At 55.8% G+C, this 17,147-nt stretch overlaps 1 protein-coding gene across 3 annotated transcripts; it reads right to left on the bottom strand.

The window, feature by feature from the left end:
* Positions 1-219: 219 nt before the first annotated feature.
* Positions 220-16,309, bottom strand: IFT27 (intraflagellar transport 27). 3 transcript variants are annotated; one of them, XM_037160522.2, is made up of 7 exons: positions 15,927-16,309; positions 9,785-9,864; positions 9,367-9,426; positions 8,292-8,351; positions 6,368-6,485; positions 5,424-5,533; positions 220-452 (listed from the first exon to the last, which is right to left on the bottom strand). In XM_037160522.2, the coding sequence occupies exons 1-7, from the start codon at positions 15,958-15,960 to the stop codon at positions 354-356; spliced, it is 561 nt and encodes a 186-aa protein (XP_037016417.2). In that variant the 5' UTR covers positions 15,961-16,309; the 3' UTR covers positions 220-353. The 3 variants fall into 3 exon arrangements, with proteins under 3 accessions (XP_037016417.2, XP_037016418.2, XP_037016419.2); XM_037160523.2 differs by lacking the exon at positions 5,424-5,533; XM_037160524.2 differs by lacking the exon at positions 8,292-8,351.
* Positions 16,310-17,147: the final 838 nt, after the last annotated feature.

Here is a 17,147-nt window from a genome sequence, read left to right as displayed (position 1 = left end):
CGGTCAGCACCCCGAGTCCTGCGGTGAGCTCCAAGCCGAGCATCTCAACTGCGGCAAATTGTAAGCAATTCCATCCCACGATGGGGTGTGCTCTGTGAAGGCCCCCTAGGAGGCAGCCTGCCCAGGTCCCCAGCCTGGCTTCCAGGGCTGCTCAAGAACCAGCAGGCAAAGCGCAAAGTGGAACCAGGGCTGGCCCCGGCCAAGAATGGAAGGAGCTGCTGCTTCCACATGTTATTTTATTTAAAGCTGTCACAGTAGGTGGGAAGGACCACGGCAGCCCACCTTCTCTCCGCTTCCAAGGAGACTGGCAGGTGGGGGGCACTGCCGGGCCACCAGCAGCAGCTCCCAGCCCCTCACACGAGTGCGCGGAAGCTCTCCACCTTCTCCCGGTACAGCTGGTGGAACTGCCGGGCCAGATGCTGGAACGGGGCTTCGTAGTTCTCCATGTCCTTCTGCGGAGACAGATCGGAGAGGCCCGCGTGTTACATGAGTCATCAGAGGGCCAGCGCGCACCCGCCCCTGCCTCCCCGTCACACCACATGGGGAGGCGCGGTCACTGTGCCGTGTTATCAGAAGGAAACTGTGACAGGGAGAGATTAAGTAACTTGGCCAAAGCCACACGTGTGTCAGTCGTGGAGCTGAGTTTGAATCGAGATCTGTCTCTACAGAGCCTGTCCTTCCAGCCACTCTTCCTCTGTGTGAGGCAGGCTGTTACAAGACTCCTTTCTGGCTTATCTTGGACAGAGGCCCCAAAGGCCATAGCAAAATAACAGACAGCAAGGACCCTCACACTAGAGGGAGGGCCGGACGGCACGGGCCACCCTCGCCTTGAGGAAGGGTTGCGCTGTGACATTTCCCTCCAGGAGGGGTGCCCCCTCACCTCTAGCTCAGCGGGAGGTTCCATGAGAAAGCCCAAGGCTGGGGGCTCAGGGAAGAACTGAGGGGCGAACAAGGCTGGCTGTTCTGGTGTCCAAGCCGGGAGCGGGTTCACTGGGATGGCAGCACTGCTCCTCTGTCCACTGAGGCTGCAGCTGCCCTGCCCTGGACCTCCCAGGCTGGAGCGGTCTTAACAGGACTCTGCAGGGACAGCCTGCAGGGGGTGCGGGGTCCCAGCAAGGACAGAGGGCCAGGAACCACAGCTGCGGGAGGAGTGAGGTGGTGCCCTGGCCTGAGGAGGATGCCCTGCCACAAGGAGACTGCTGGTGGGAGTGCCCTGCTGATGGGGGCAGCAGGGGCATCTCTGAAGTGCTCGGGGAGTCAGCCTCAGACACCTGGCAAGTCCTGAGGGGCCACAGCAGGTCCAGCAGAGACCCAGCCCTCACGCCTCTCCCCCTTCCCTGCGGGCTGCGGGCTGAACTGGCGGGAGGTGCTGGAATGCAGAAGCGGCCAGCCTGGCCCTGCTTCCCGGGGTGGGCTGGCCGGGAGGCGCCAACTGGAAATCAAGTTAGGAATCTTGACAGCCACCCAGCCCTGGGTATCTTAATGACGGAAATAACATTTCTGTGACTAAAGGTGTGCAAAGGGCTTTCACTCTTTGGGTGCACACGCGTATTAAAATTTTTAATTCAATTTATTTAAACTGAAAACAACAACAAAAACCCAACCGGTTCAGCCATTTCTCCCACCCCTACTTAGGCAACCATCAGTCTGTTCTCTGTGTCTACGAGCTTTTTTGTTTAATTTCACATATTAGAGAGACCATATGGTACTGATCCTTCTCTGACTCACTTCCCTTAGGCCAACGCCTCAAGTTCCATCCACGCTGTTGCAAGTGTCAGGGTTTCTTTCTTTTTGCGGATGGATGATATCCGTTACAGCAGTCCCGACGTCTCTGCCCACCCGTCCATCGACGGACCCTCGGGCCGTTTCCACGTCGGGGCCGCCGTGCACGGTGCCGCCGAGAACGTGGGGCAGAGGCGTCTTTTCAGCCAGTGCTTTCCTTCTCTTTGAGGGAAGACCCAGGAATGGGGCTGCTGGGTCATGTAGCAGTTCTAGTTTTAATTTTTGAGGGACCTCCACATTTTTCCATTGTGGCTTTACTATGTCCACATATTTTACATTTTTTTTTAAAGAAATAAGCTGGCAGAAGGGAGAACCCACTACTTCCAAGGCAAGCAGCTCGGCTATGAACTCACGAGGGCCTGTTTCAAACAAAAGTGCAACCTCGATGGGAGATGAGAGATGAACTCTCCACATTGGAAGAATTTCCAAACCAAAGAACGGCACCGAGTCCTCAGGCCCCGGGTTTCACAGACAGCAGTCTGGGGCCCGGGGCAGTGGCCCAGCGGGTCTGTGCGGCACCCTGCCTAGAACTCAGATTCTGCAATTTGAGGAGCGGCCTCTGGACTCTGCCAGCCGGTGACAGAAATGCACCAAGCAACCAGTTCCGGTGGAGCAAGTCAGCTGGACTTTCTAGCAAGGGAAAAATCCCAGGGCACAGGAAACAAGCTGGCCGAGGGAGCTGGAGACGGCGATAAGCGCTGACAGCGATTGGAAAGATGGGGGGTGGGTAAGGGGGGATGCAGCCCAAGGAGCAGGGGCACAGCACCATGTGGAACTGTCACTCTCCAGGCGGACATCAGAGGAGTAACTGCCACACCCACCAGGCCTGTTGTGTCGGGCAGAGTGTGAACTCCTGGGCAATGCCAATGTCAAACAGTAAAACTGGACCCATTTTACACCGCTCACAAAAATTAAAACGAAGTAAAGACTTGAACTGAAGACCTGAAACCATGAAACTCCCAGAAGAAAAACACTGGGAAAAAGGCTGCTTGACATTGATCTTGGCAATGACTTTATGGCTCTGACACCAAAAGCACAGGCAACAACAGCGGAAACCAAGTAGGACCACATCCAGCTCAAAAGCTTCGCATGGCAATAGAGATGAGGGACCAAGTGAAGAGGAACCTACGGGATGGGAGGGGACATCTGTAAGCCACACGTGTGATAAGGGGCTAGTATCCAAAATGTACAACTCGGGCACCTCAATAGCAAGAACACAACTGAGCTGGTACAAAGTGGGCAAAGGACCTGAGGAGACATTTTTTTCAAAGAAAATATTCAAATGGCTAATAGGTTCACAGAAAGGCACTCAGCATCACTAACCATCAGGGAAATGCAAACTGAACCCACAAGGAGACAGCACCTCACCTCACGCCTGTTAAAACGGCTCACGAAAAGACAAGACACACCAGGGCTGGCGAGGATGCGGAGAAAAGGGAACCCTCGTGCCCTGCTGGCGGACACAAGCTGGCGCAGCCACCGCGGAAACCAGCACTGTGCTGGGTGGAGTCAGAAAGACAGATTCCGTGTGATCTCCCGTGTGTGGAATGTAAAAAAACACCCCCAGGAACACAGAGCAGACTGGCGGTTGCCGGGGCAGTGGGTGGGGTGGGTGCAGGTGGTCGAAGAGTATAAACTTCCAGTTTTAAGATGAGTATTTTCTGGGGATGGGATACAAAATAAAAATCCCAGTCAGGGAGCCAGGCAGGCCCCGCCGTTAGGTGCACTGGACGGGGGTGCCGCAGCAGTGGGGAGAGAGGAGAAGGAGGGCACGGCCTCTCATTATGTCGCCTTTTTAATTACAGCCTTTCTTAACCGAGTGGCCTCAGGGTCAACATGCACGGTTAATACCAAGGGCTTCACTGCAGCCTCCTCGGGCACAGTTCATGCACCCGGGGCAACAGCGCACCACACACACCGAACCGAGTTTAGCACCCACTGCCCAGGAGCCTCTGCTGACCGATGAGTCGGGGTGGGTGTTAATTTGGGTTCCACCAAGAGTTCCGGGGTGTATGGGATACTGGGGTAAGGAGGCAGCGGCACAAATGTGAGGGCTGGAGGGGGAACACTCAAACATCATTTGCTGTGGGCAGCTTGGGTTGCTGCTTGGCTCCGAGGCCCACTACGCAGCAAAAGCTCGCTGATTTGAATCACTGTCATGAATTCCGCATCTGGGCTTGTTGGGCCAGAGGCAAGAGTGGCTTCTGTCTTTGAACAATCTGCGGGTTCCAGGATTTAGTAAATGATGAGTATAAACAAGATTGCTAGGGGTAAATATACTTTTTAAAAGTTGACATACATTGAGAGCTTACTGTGCACTAGACTTTGTGCTAAGTGTTTTCATAGTCACCGTGACTTAATTTTCATATCTGCCACTCATGAGGGACGTGGCTTACCATTCCCACTTTACAGGTGAGGAGCCCAGGAACTCACGGGTTGATAACACACAGAGGACCCCCACCCAGTCCTGCCTCTCACTGTCAGGGCTCAGAGCACCTGCCTTTCCTCGCTGCACTTTCCTTAAGGGAGCACGCCTGCTTGGGGGGACTCTGAAAGTTCATGTCCATGCAGCAACCAAACAGCAGCATTTGTCTGTCAAGTTCTACAGATGCAACAACAGCAATGTTGCTGCTTAATTAACCTTCCGTAGCTGAAGTCGATTCTGAGTGGAAGACCACCTCCAGACTACTAGTTAGCCTGCTGGCTCTTTGGGAGAGGCAAAGACTCAGGTCTGGAGGTCGCACGGCCAGGAGCGAGGTCCTGTTACAACCACGGACAGGCCAGGCCTGCGAGTCTCCCCAGCAGCCCTGGCCGGGGGCACCGCAGCCAGCACCTGGGCCCCTCGACTCAGGAGTGGACGTCTCTGGGCTGCTCCTGAGGGATCGGCCTTCACTTCCCTCCCCTCCGTGGGAAACTGTCACACAACCATGTCTGACGGGTACAGCCTGGGTCACACGCCTGCACCCAGGTGGCAGGGAGGCTGGGACCTCAAAACCCCCAACATGGAAAAGGGTTTCACTGGCACTGGATGGCTAAAATTGTCACATGTGCGTGCTGAGGGTACAGGCAGCAGTTTGCCCGGGCTGGTCCTCTCGGTGAGAGCTCCTGCTGACTCTGCTGGGACATGGCTTGTGGCCTGCAGTCAGTCACCCCGTGGCTGTGACGAGGTAGGACAAGGTGCATTGAGCGGGGGTCAGACCTTCCCTACTCCTGGCTCAACCCTCCACTAGTCATGTGACCTTGGGCCAGTCACTTCACCTCCTCAACATGGGAGTGGGATGTGGGGGACCAGCTCCTGCTGACGGACTGAACATGAGCATCCATGACGTAATGCTCCAGCAACACCTAACCCACATGCAAAGGTCAAGTGTCACTGCCACTGAACACAACCTGCTTATGTTTCTCCCTGGCTGAGACACAACCCTTCCCGGGGCTGGCCGGCTGATCTGCTTTACTGAAATGCGTGCGTGGCTCTTGCTGTCATGAGAACAGACCTTGGCCTGAGGGTGCAAACATCACTTCCAAATCAACTCTGTGAGTGGCGGGGTAACAGCTCGATAGAAGCACGTGGGGCCATGTGAGGAACCGCTCCCCGCAGAGGCCCGCTCCAGCCTGGGCTACGGAGCCAGCGAGACACTCACCACTGATGTTTCAAAACACTCCAGGCCTTGGCCCAGCGCCCAGGCACGGGCCTGCGCCGACTGCACCGCCCGCCTGCTGGCCAGGTCCGTCTTGTTGCCCACTAGCACACCTGCTCGGAAGACACAACCAAAGCGCCGCACTGAGCTGGCCGTCTGGGTGGCCGGCGGGGACAAAATGGGGCAAGCGGGCTGATTCTGGGGGGCACAAAAGGTCGTGTGACGGGGCGCCTGGTTCGAGGCAGCGAGCAAGATGGGGACAGTGACAGGCCTTGCTTTTCTCGCTAGCTTCCGCTTGGCCCTGTTTCTAGACTCCCCGAGTGTCTGCTCTGTCGCCTTAAGGCTGCAGGTGCCCTGAAGGGAGGGCCGACTGTAGCCTTTGCAGTAAACTCCTGGCGCATGGAGTGAACTTTAAAAATGGTCATTAATACTAATCTAAGGACCAGGCTCAGAGTCAGGGAGCCGGAGGTAATTTTGTTGTGTCCCCAGCTGCATGAGCTGCAGCTGATTTCTGAGCCTGTCTCTTCTTCCTGGTCTGTAATGAGGAGAATTTGTTGATCTCGCAGAAGGATGAAAAATAAACTGATTTAAAGCATTCAGAAGTGACAACAGCACCTGCCTGTTAACTTGTGCCCCCTGCACAGGAGAAAGCCAGGCATTTGTCTGGGTTAGTTTCCCAGAAATACCAATTCGTGTCCCCCCACCACAGCCCCTCCCCTTGTTGCCTGAGTCCCCCCACACCTTGCAAAGTAGGCGTCCTCGTGCCCATCTGACAGACTCAGACGTGTGTGGTTACTTGCTGAGGCTTCTGCGTACAGGCCGGACCATCGCCCTCGAAGCCCAGGGCACCTCTTTCTGCACCCACAGCCAGCTGTGCAATGACCTTGTGCTCTTCAACTTGAACAACAGAGGTGCTGCTGGCAAACCTGGGTGCCCACAGCTCCTACCTGGGAGGAAGGCGCCTGGAACCTGTAGCTGTGCCTTCTCCAGCCACTTGCTGCAGCTGCTGAAGGACTGCTCGTTGGTCACGTCGTAGACGAGACACAGGACGTTGGGACTCTCCCACTGTGCAAGAGGGACAGGATGAGCACATCAGAAACAGTGAGAGTGACTTCTAGGATAGAAAACTGGGCCAGTCATGTGGACGAAGGGAAATGAAAAGCTGTAGAGGCGATGACAGTGAGGAAACTGAGTCCCACCCACAGAAGAAAACAGTTCACCCCAAGAGTGAGTGGGTGGGCTCACGGCGGGGAGGTACGGTGAGAGCTCACATCTGTACCAGGCTCTCTGGGCATTGTCGTGAGACCTCCCAGCTTTGCCGGCTGGCCTCAGGGTCCCTGCTGTGCAGCAGCCCTGCAGGGTGACCGACGTGCCTGGGTCAGACATGCTTTCGACAGGGTAGGACTGCCGCTTCTCTCTCCCCGCCACAGCCTCAGCAGCCAGTCCTTGCACACCTTCTCAGTGACAGCCTGCTACGGGGTGAGCTGGTGCGCCTTCCTGCTCTGGGGGCCCTGGACAGCACCCTTTCTTCCCTCAGCCTGGATGCCTGTGTGCTTGCATCTCCATAGTAAGAGCCGGCTTTTCACAGTGCAGAGGAGGCACCTCCTGCCTCTCCTGCAGTGCCTCGGCCCCAGTCCAAACCAGACCACCGGACAGGCCCTGTCCCGGCACAGGGCCAAAGGGCAGCCCTGCTCAGGCTGGCCTGCACGGGACCTGTGGCCACCCCTGGCCCCTGCAGACCCCCACCCTGCACAGCGAGAGTCTGGGTTACTTCTGGGGTGTCATTACCTCCCAGGGTGTGAGGAGGAACCCCTTCCCTCTGGCTGTCCTTGGAAGGAGCCCCTGGTCACTCTGGAAGGCTCACCTTGCTGCCCCCAAGGCCACCCTGGCTCCCGGAGGCCTCCAGGATGGGGGAGCATGGACTACACTGATGGTTCCCACTCCCTCACTCTGCAGACCATCTCAGAACTGGAGCTAGAATCACACTGACCCCCCCATGTGCCTGCAGGAGAAGCCTTCTTCCTCCAGCCTCAGCGGGGGAACCAGGTAAGTCCTGGGGTCGAGCTGGAGCTGGAGCAGGGAGCCTGGAGTCAGGGTGTGAGCTGAACGTGGCCCTGACCTCCTGCTGGGTAGGGCAGCACCTAGCACCAGGCTGTGCACATAGTAGGTGGGCATGGGGTGAACATGAACTTACCACCATCAGATCTGTATCTCTTAGACAACAATAACAAAAAAGGGGGCAGAAGACAGTTTCCATTAAAATGTAGCCATTCTTGGAAAGGCAGGGGAGGGCTCTGGAGAGTGCAACCCTTCCAATTAGCTCACTGGCCCAGATTAGTGCAACTGTTACCCGGGAAGGCTCGGCAGGTGGGGGCCTGAGAGGGTGGCTGGCTGGATGGGCGTGACAAGCCCTGGGCAGCAGGCGCACATCCCAGAGCCAGACCCATGGGACCAGGGAGTGGCCCGGGAAGGCCCGCCTCACCCCCTGAGGGGGGGTGGAAATGTTGGCCCCTGTTCTGAGGGGTCGAGGAGGAGGTCTGAAAGGGTACCATCGGGAAGGGGTATTCAAGAGAAGGGAGGTAGTCCCCAGAAGGGCAACTACGAGAACTGAGTCACTAACTTCTGGCACATTTGGGACCCAGCCATTCAGAGCTGGGGGCCGGGGTGTGGGAAGTCACATGCCCGAGCCATTCCCACTAGCCAAGGGGCCACCAGTCCCAAGGCTGGGAGGGGCGCCCCTCCCAGAACTTTGTCTCGATGGCCTCTCAGCAGCCAGAGCGCAGTGAAGTCTCTGTGGGGGCATGGTGAGGGGCAGACCTTTTGGTGGGAGGTGGTGGTGGAGGATAAGAAATCAAACAACACGCTACTTGCCAACTTATCCAGCATCTCAGAAAACAGCTCCTTGCCGGCAGAGTCAAAAATGAAGAGCTCCTGGAATCAGAAAGGTGTGACCTAAGAATGTCCATCCACCTGCGGGGTGGGGGGCACAGACCACTAGTGGCCTGGAGGCCGCACCTTCTCCCGGGGGCACGAGGTGGAAGGTGGGGAGAGGAGCGGCCCCCGGAAGGCTGGGGGGCAGCACGATGGCTCCCCACACCTCCCAGCACTCTGGGCGGCGTCACCTTCCCTAACTGCAAGAGCGAAAATACTAGGAACAAGCTGACTTCCCACCTGGCAGAACAGAATGCTAAACAGGCGGACAAGTGCGCTGGTTTCCAAAAGGTCATTCTGCACTTTGTTAACCAAATTGATTTTCAAATCTTAAAACCATTCTTTCAAAGGAGGTCACTGAGAAGGCCTGGGAAGGAGGGTAAAGTAGGACAGTCTGTCACCGTCCTGGATGGCTACGGTGCTATTCTGACAGAGGACGCAGGGTGACCCCTCCTGCCCAGCCCAAGCCTCAGCGGGCCTGTGGCAGAGCCCCTCCCCAGGGCTGTCACCTAGGGGGTCTCCCCTAACTTCCCTCCAAGCGCTGGACAGTCCTGGCTGGCTGCCAAACCTGGCCCACGCCGTCTGAACCTCAGCGCCCTGACCCAAGTCACACGCAGGTTACCTGGGCATCGTCTTGTCCCTTCTCCTTGCATCACAGACCTCTTTAACAATCTGGTGACTCCCATATCTCCCCAGGAAAGCACATGCAAACAACCCCTTGCAATTCAGTTGCAGGAGTTGTGAGCCCACAACTTACCCAGCGAGGGAGCCAGGGTAAGAAAGTGATGGGTGAGTTCTGTGAGGGCAAAGCCCCCGTCCCAGCCTCACTTCCTCTCTGTCTGCCCTCCCTGGGACGCCTCTTCCCTGGCCGCCGCACAACTCTGTTCCCAACCCTCAGGCGAGCCCAGGCCAAGCCATGGCACCAGGTCTCCTATAGGGAGGGCGACGGTGACTCTGGGACCCTGGGCCCGGCTGCGGTGGCACTGAGTTCCCTTGGGGCAAGGGCACCACTTACCACACTGTCCCCCGAGTCAGGAACTGGCACCGTCTTCACCACCAAATCCACCCCTGTGGTCTGCCGAGGAAAACCAACACCGTGCGTGTCAGAGGGCCCCACGGGGTGTCGTGCAGGAGGACACGACAGGCACTGCACCCAGGAGACACGTCCCAGTGCAGGTGTTCATGTCCTGGACTCGCTTTCGGTGCGGGGTCAGAGAAGACCAGCTGATCTCCCAGCTCCCTGCCCAGGAGCGAGCTGTGCGTACTGACAGTCACCCCCTGGTGGGTCTGCCCCAAGGCTGTGGGAAAACACTTCCCACAGGGTCATCCCTGCAGCCTCTGGGCAGAGGTCTCGAGGCTTCTTAGGGCCATTTGACAACTTGTACAGTCACCGCACTGCCCACCTCGGCCAGGCCCTCGGCCCCCCAGCTCACCAGGGTGTAGTTCTTCTGGAAATGGGCTCCGTCGCTGCGAAATATCTGCGCCAGGGCGGTCTTGCCCACCGCTGGGTCTCCTGGGGGGACAGAGTACCAGACGAACATCACTTCCATCCTCAGCCGACTCGAGCACTTCCCACTCTAGAACACTAGTCTAGAGACCACAAACCTCAGGGCGCTCTCAGAGAAAATGAGTCAATTCTCACAGGAAGTTGCCGTGAGGTCGCCGGCAGGGCAGTGGGCACCCGAGACCGACCTTCGAATCCCCCGATGGCCAGGGTTGCATCTCTTCAAGGCCAGCCCTTTCATCCAAAAGAGCAAGCCCAGAAGGTAACAGAGCTGGATGCAGGGCTTTAGGGCATTGGGAACAGAACTGCCCCTAGTCCCTGGAAACGTCCCCTGTGGGAAAACCTGTCCCTCTCAAACCAAAATTTACTTTGAGGTCCGGGAGGTAAAGAGGTGTGGCCAGACTGACTGATGGGCTCGGCTGACTGAACCAATCCGGCTAGAGCTTCCATGGTTAGGACCCTGCACTGTGCTTTTTGGTGGGTGTGGGAGTTGGGAGGGGCTCTGCATTTGTGGGAAGCAAAAGATGCCACACTCGCCATCCTGATACCCACTTCCATGTGACATACTGCCGTCCACCTGGGTGTGCCCCTGTGACCACTGGCGTCCGTCTGCAGCAGAAACCATCTTCTCCAGGCTCACCTCCCACCTTGGGTTTCTCTCCACGGCGTTCCTTTGTTAGTTGGGAGCCCCATAAATTGGTACCTCAAAACTGAAGGTTTATGCCCCAGTTCCAGCCTAAGATCTGGACCTCTCCCAGGACTGCTGGTGGCAGTTTAATTTGGAGTGCCTCCCCTGTCCCCAAGGCTGTGGTGGCTCTCCGTGCTCACCCTTCTCCGCCCTGTGTCCTTCCCACTTCCCCACTGGTGGCCCTGCTCAGCCTCCTTTGATGCTACACTGTTTCTGTTTGCAAGACTTTCTCCACCTCGATTGTCTTACGAGACTCTCCAGGTCACCCAGCACCCCAGACAGGACACGTGCTTCCCACTCGCTCCCCACGGCCCCTGACTCGCACCCTTCATGCGATCCCTTCACTTTGCTTCCCAGTTTACAGTCAGCCACAACACTTCTCCTCACCCGATTTCTCGGTAGCCTCCCGCTCTGCTCACTTTTTGGTTTTGACTCTTCTCACCTATAAGCTTCCCTTATGAGACAATGATCTGACTTGCTCGTGGCATTTCATTTCATGTTAATTCCTTCGGGTTTAAACAAGCTATTCGGGTCTTGCTTTTCTAACATGACCACCACATCTTACAAGGGAACTAACCCAGGTGGGGGCCTGCCTCCTGAACCCATTCATACAATCTCATTCCACACCCCCCACCCTGGACCAGCCTTAACCTCACTTCACAGATGACGACCTCCCCGGGATTCCAACGTCACGCTCCTTCAGCCAGACTCCACTCCTTTCCTCGAGCTCAGGGGCCCTTCTAACCCATTTTTAACACTGTCCCTCCAGTCCCTCATCACCACAGCCCTCCATGACACTGGGGGCAGCCACAGGCTGGGGTATCACTGGGTGCCCCCCATCTCCAAGCACAGTGCGTACATCACTCTCATTGCCTTAGGACAGTTCCCACCCTCCCAACTCCCGTTTGGCTTCCGAATCCAGTTGGAAATTGGCTCTTCCTGCTTGTGAAATTCCCCACAGATTTGCACTGGTTAGTTTCATAAATCTTTCTTCCGACTGCCAGTCGCAGTCACCCACTCTCGTGGAAAGCCTCCTGTGTCGGCTGGGGAGGGAGCCGAGCACAGGGAGGGGAGAGAACTGATAAACATGTTTGCAGAGCAGCAAGATGATAAGTGCAAATTCAAACAGCACAAGCTGAGAACCCGAGCGTCGGAGGGCGCATCGGGGAGAGAATGGTTGCGTCGTTTCATCAGTGGGCAGACGTCCCGGCCGCGAGGCTGAGCCTGGGGGTGATGGGGGGAGGGGCACTGCTTGACAGAGGGTGACGTCTATGAAGGCACCATGCAAGGGTGACCTCAAGAATGGCCAAGTCCAGTGGCCTTTTCTCAGTCCTCTTGCTCCTTGCCGTCTCGGAGGATGAGTCAGCCGGAAGCAGTCTCCTCCTTCCTGAGCCCTCTGGCCTGGTCCTCCTGCCTCTCTGCCTACTCCTGCCGCCCAAACGCGGGCACCTCCTGGGTCTATCCTTGGCCCTCTGCTCCCAGCTACTCTGTCCCCTTTACTCGCTACCTTGACTGCCACTGTGGAATGGCGGGCCTGCCCCCATCTGTTGTCTGCAGCCAGGCTCGGGGTCCTGAGCAGCCTCGCCCCCGCCAGTCTGCTCTAGTCACGACGTCCCCATTCATCCTCACTGTCCTTGGACTCCACCAGTCACCTCTGACTCTCCTCCTTCCTCCCACGCTCAGTCGGTCTCCTCGTCCTTCCTGACGCCCACGAGACCTTGGTGTCACTGCCCACGCTGCCCTGAGTACCTCACACCGGGGCTTCTGTGGCGGCCCCCAAGCCCCAGCCCTGGGCGAGGCTCCATGCTGTCCCCTTTCTCTCTCCAGTCCCCACGTTGGGTTACCGTCCCACACTAAACCCTCACCGCGGAAACACCCAGTGCAGCCGCTGCTCTTTGCTTGGCCCCTGACTTCCGTAGCACGCGGGTGCCAGAAGTGGCCTCAAGACGCAGGCCCTCCACCTGCTCTGAGACTGGCTGTGTCTTGCCCTCAGCTCAGGGCTGAGCTCCCGGCTGGTGGGCAATGGGCCCTAGGGATCTGTGGCATGGGACAGCCTCACGCACTGGGGACAGGATCCCTGAGGCACCGCCCAAGCTGGGCAGCCCCCTTAGAGGTCTGGGTCCTGCTCCGAGGGGCTCTTCTTTTCAAGCTTCCAGCAACCACACCTCTACCTACTGGCTGTGTCCTCACTGAGTTTTCCTCTTGCCCTTTCGGCCTTCAACACCCATCAGACCAAGTCCGTCTACTAAACTTTCTCTGCTGAAATGCCTAGTGTATTTTCTGTTTTCTTGACTGGGTCTTGCCTGACAACACTCCCCAACTGGCCCTCTCCTTTTCGTATTCTCCCTGTTCTGACCCACCCGAGCTCAGCCTCACAGACTGCCCTTCAGAACACAGCCCTGGTCCCCTCTCCCGCGGAGCCCCCAAGGTCTCCTCCCGCTGCCCACCTGCTCCCCAGTCGTCCCTACCCCTCCTGCCACCCAGCTCTCCGACCATCCCTCCCACAACAGCTCCACCCCACACCTCTACTGTCTGTGTGTGGGTACCTGCAGTAACCAATACATATTTTTTTTTTATTGAGGTAACAGTGATTAATATCATTATATAGAGGGTCCAGCACAAGTACCGTCTGCTTGAGTGTGGTTGGTAGGGTAATAATATGGGTATAATAATTTATAGTTTTAATTGGAACATTTCACCTAAAATTCCCTAAAGTGTGCTTGACTGTGATATTGTTATGTTATAGAACTACACGCTTATGATTTTGTAATAAAGAGGGACGTTATCTGTGCCAGACCCTGTCCATTTCAGGTATACGACGTTATCCTTCGGTATCTGTATACCTATACTCTTGATCTCCGAACACCCCTCCTCCTAGGTCTCCCCAGGCCAAGTCCAAATCCCGCATAGCCTCTGAAGGTCATCTCTCCCTCCTCTGTCTCCCCATGTGGCTCAACGAGACCAGCGTTGGAACAGCCTTCCAGGGAGGCACACCCCCCCACCCCACGTATACTGAGAGGCGGTAACCACAGTACTCAGGGCACAGGCCCCAGCTCCATCACTTACAACCTGTGTGACCTTGGGTCAGCAACCTCTCTGGGACTCTGTTGTCCCATCTGCAAAATGGGGATAACAGCACCTATTTCATGGAATTTTTGAGGATTTAATGAGTTCAATGGTACAGTACCTGATGGGTGGTAAGTCATAGTTAGGTAATCTTTAAGTAAGTAACATGCAGGGAAATATCAAGGGCAGTTCTGTCTCTGGATCTGAGCCGGCACAATCAGTGGCTGTGCCCTGAGGTACTTCCCCGGTGCCTGCGCACAGAGGGCACTGCAGTCTGTTTGCCGCATCGTAAGTTACTCTGTGCATCTCAGCGCTTCCTTGTGTGTAGGGGCTGGCTGGCTGATTCATCCCTCTATTCCCAGCGTACCTTGCATGGTGACTCACACTTAGTAGGTGCTCAATAAATACCTGGTGAATAATCGCTTGCATCGAACATCAGGTCCTTTAATGACTAGTTATGTGAGAGCAAAAAGGTAGCTTAACTCAACTGAAACAGCAGGACTGCGAGGGGAAAGGAAACCAAACCCACAGAGGGGTGAGTGTGTGTGAGGTGGGGTGGTGCGGATGGAGCTGATTCGCCATGCTCTGGTGCCCAGAAACTTCCAAGAGGAGATACCCTGAGGCTTCGAAAGGAGGCTGCAGATTGAGAGCTAGGCTGGGGGTTCGGCAGTCACTCAGGCAGTGGCTGCAATCAAGTGAAACAGTACCTGAGGGAGGGGGGCAAAGAAGGGCAGAGTCCAGAATGCAGGCTTGGGGACAGGACAGCCTGGGGCTAAGGACAAAGCTCTACAAGTCAGATCACCTGGGTCTAGATCCCAGGTCTCCCACATCCAGTTGTGTGGCCCAGGGCGAGTGTCCTGACTCCACTGGGCCTCAGCTGCGCCACCTGTAAGTGACGATGGCAACAATGCTGACCCCAGAGCTGTGTCAGGACTCAGTGGGACAACCGTGGAGAGTCTGCACAGCGCCAGCCCATGGACAGTGTTCAGAAGTTAGCTCCGTGATGGAAGGTGAATTGAAAACAGAAACAGAGAACAAACGGTGGAAGAGAAAAGCCCATTTTGCAAAAATGTAACTTCAGAAAATAAAAACCTTCCCACCTTATCCATGAGAAAACAGGCTCAGAGAAGTGTCCCAGGGACAGAGCCGAGGAGAGACCGGCGCAGTTACTTTCCTTGCACAATGCTGCCTCCCCTGGTGCTCCAGAAACCGGAGACCTCTCTGGGGGACCAATCATTTCTTTGGCTCCAGGACGATTTGAGTTACTGTTGTCAGTCATCTTTCTGTGTGACCCTTTTATTTCCAAATGAGAAAATCATTAAAAAGATCATCTATCTCAGTCTGGAAGAGATGAATCAAAATGAAGAAGAATCTCTTCTTGCCCTTTATGCTTTCTCACTGCTTCTTTCCTGAGCTGGTCAAGGAGGCCTGGAGAGGAGGCAGGTTTCAGGAGTAACACAGGAGAAGAGTTGTGGAGTTGGGCAGGTCTGGGGTTTGAAATCCTGCCTATGCCCTTCCATCACTCGGGGTGACCTTGGCCAAGAGACTTGACTTTTTAGTAAGATCAGAAGAACACAGCACCCACCCCAGGGTGCTACTGTGAGGGTGAAGTGGAATAACTGTGCCCAGCAGGCAGTAAGAGCTCAGCAAAGTATGTGTGTGTTCTGAGGTCCCAGGTCTATAATCCAGGCAAATATTGTCCTAAATGTGCAGCTGGTAGAGAGCGCCACCACTGTGAATGCCACGTATTCATCCATGCTGCAAATATTTACTGAGGATCTACTAGCTTCCAGATATCGTTGGGGTGCTTGGCATGCATCAATTAACAAAACAAATTCCTGACTTTGGGGGGATTTGACATTCATGTCCCCCTGAGAGGTGGGGGGGGGCATAGTAACTTTGGGCTTCAAAGACAACACATGCGCTTTTTTGTAAACTCTGGTCAAGGGTACTGTCTCTAATCCCTGTTAGGAGGGGATGGGAAAAATCCCCTAAGAAAAGATCACCGAAGTCACCGATGCCTAACACGTGGTTTAGCAGAAGCACCTTTGCTGTGCTTAGCCTGAACCTCCAGAGCACAGCTCAAACTGGTGTGGTCTCAGAGTACGACAGGGAGCTGGGGAAATCAGCCGGAGCTACCAATGTGCTCTGGGAAGACAGTTCTTTCACATCTAAGGGAGTCTATCTACACCATTAGCAATTGCATTAACTCGCTTTTGGGAAAACGGAAGGGAAGAGGAGAGACAATTTACCTGAACGAAATCTCTCAATAACTTATGAGTCTCTGGACTCAGGACACTGTAAATTTCAGACTCACCTGCCAGAATGCATTTGGCTGCCAGCTTCACCATGGTAACCGACCACCTCCACGGACCACAGCAGCGGCTAGAGGCGGTGCGGCCTGTGGCTGCGGTGGGGACGGGGACAGATGGGACTGGACCCTTTGGGCAGTACAGGGGGAGGCTACGGGGGCTAGGGTTGGGTGAGGACGCAGTGGCACGCCAGACGGAGCCCAGCTCAAGGCCTCAGTAGGCAGCCCGGAAGGTGCCAGCGAGGTGACGCGGCTCGCGGCTCTCATTCGCCGCCCAGTCCCTTCCAGCGGGGACCATCAGGAAGAGTGACCCCCACAACCCCACGTCCCAAGCACCGCGCAGACGAACTAGCGAAGCAACCGTGCCCACCGGTCCCGCCTCCTCGGCCTTCTCGCTGAGTCTCGATTGGCTGCCACCGCAAGAACCCTCCCAAAGTTATTGGGGACCAGTGGAAGGGGGAGGCGGGGCTAACAGACCTTTCTTGTAAGGCAATTCGTATTAATGTCTGCTCTTCAAGCTTTTATCGCTTGGCTAATGGTTGTAGGAAATGTCAATCATTTTCACATCTAATTCCTCCTCACTGCCGGAAAGTTCAGGGAAATAAGCTTCAACATCTCGTAGCCAGAGCGGTGATAAAAGGAGCTTTCTGATTGGCCAAGGCTGGCTTGGCCCATCTTCGGGAGGACTGGGGATTCGCGTATCCTGCGGGAGACCGGGGAGGCGCCTGCGCAGTACACAAGGCAACAAAGAGGAGCTTAGAGCGGGTTTGATGTTGCAGAGGTTCTTGTCGCTCCCGGAACTCCCAGGTCCGCAGGAGTACGGCCGTGAGGACCATCGAGAAATCCAGTCCTTGTTCCGTATCCCGCAGGGAAATCTAATTTTTAAAGCCCGCCGAATGTTATATGCTTTAAAATCTAAAATATGAAAGGAAGTGTTTAAAGTGGTGTCAAAGACGGAGAACAAACGAACTTTGAACAAACGAACACCTATCAAAAGTCCAATTCCTCGGATTGGACCGAGAAATTTCAACTACATTTCTCTGGGTGCATTTCCTCCCTGGTAAAGCGGAGGCCGTATCACACATCGCACGTTGAACAAAAGCGAGCATCCAAGACACTGGTCATGCAAGGGAGGTCCCACTTGCTCCACGGTTAGGAAACCCAGACTGAAGTCGCTGCCATCTTCCTGGCCCAGGCAAGTCACCTCACGCCTGAGCCTCTTTCCTC

This window comes from Artibeus jamaicensis, unplaced genomic scaffold, assembly GCF_021234435.1.
Source record: "Artibeus jamaicensis isolate MK-2021 breed Jamaican fruit bat unplaced genomic scaffold, CSHL_Jam_final contig_233, whole genome shotgun sequence".
Taxonomy (NCBI): domain Eukaryota; kingdom Metazoa; phylum Chordata; class Mammalia; order Chiroptera; family Phyllostomidae; genus Artibeus; species Artibeus jamaicensis.
This window is presented reverse-complemented; position numbering and strand designations above follow the sequence as displayed.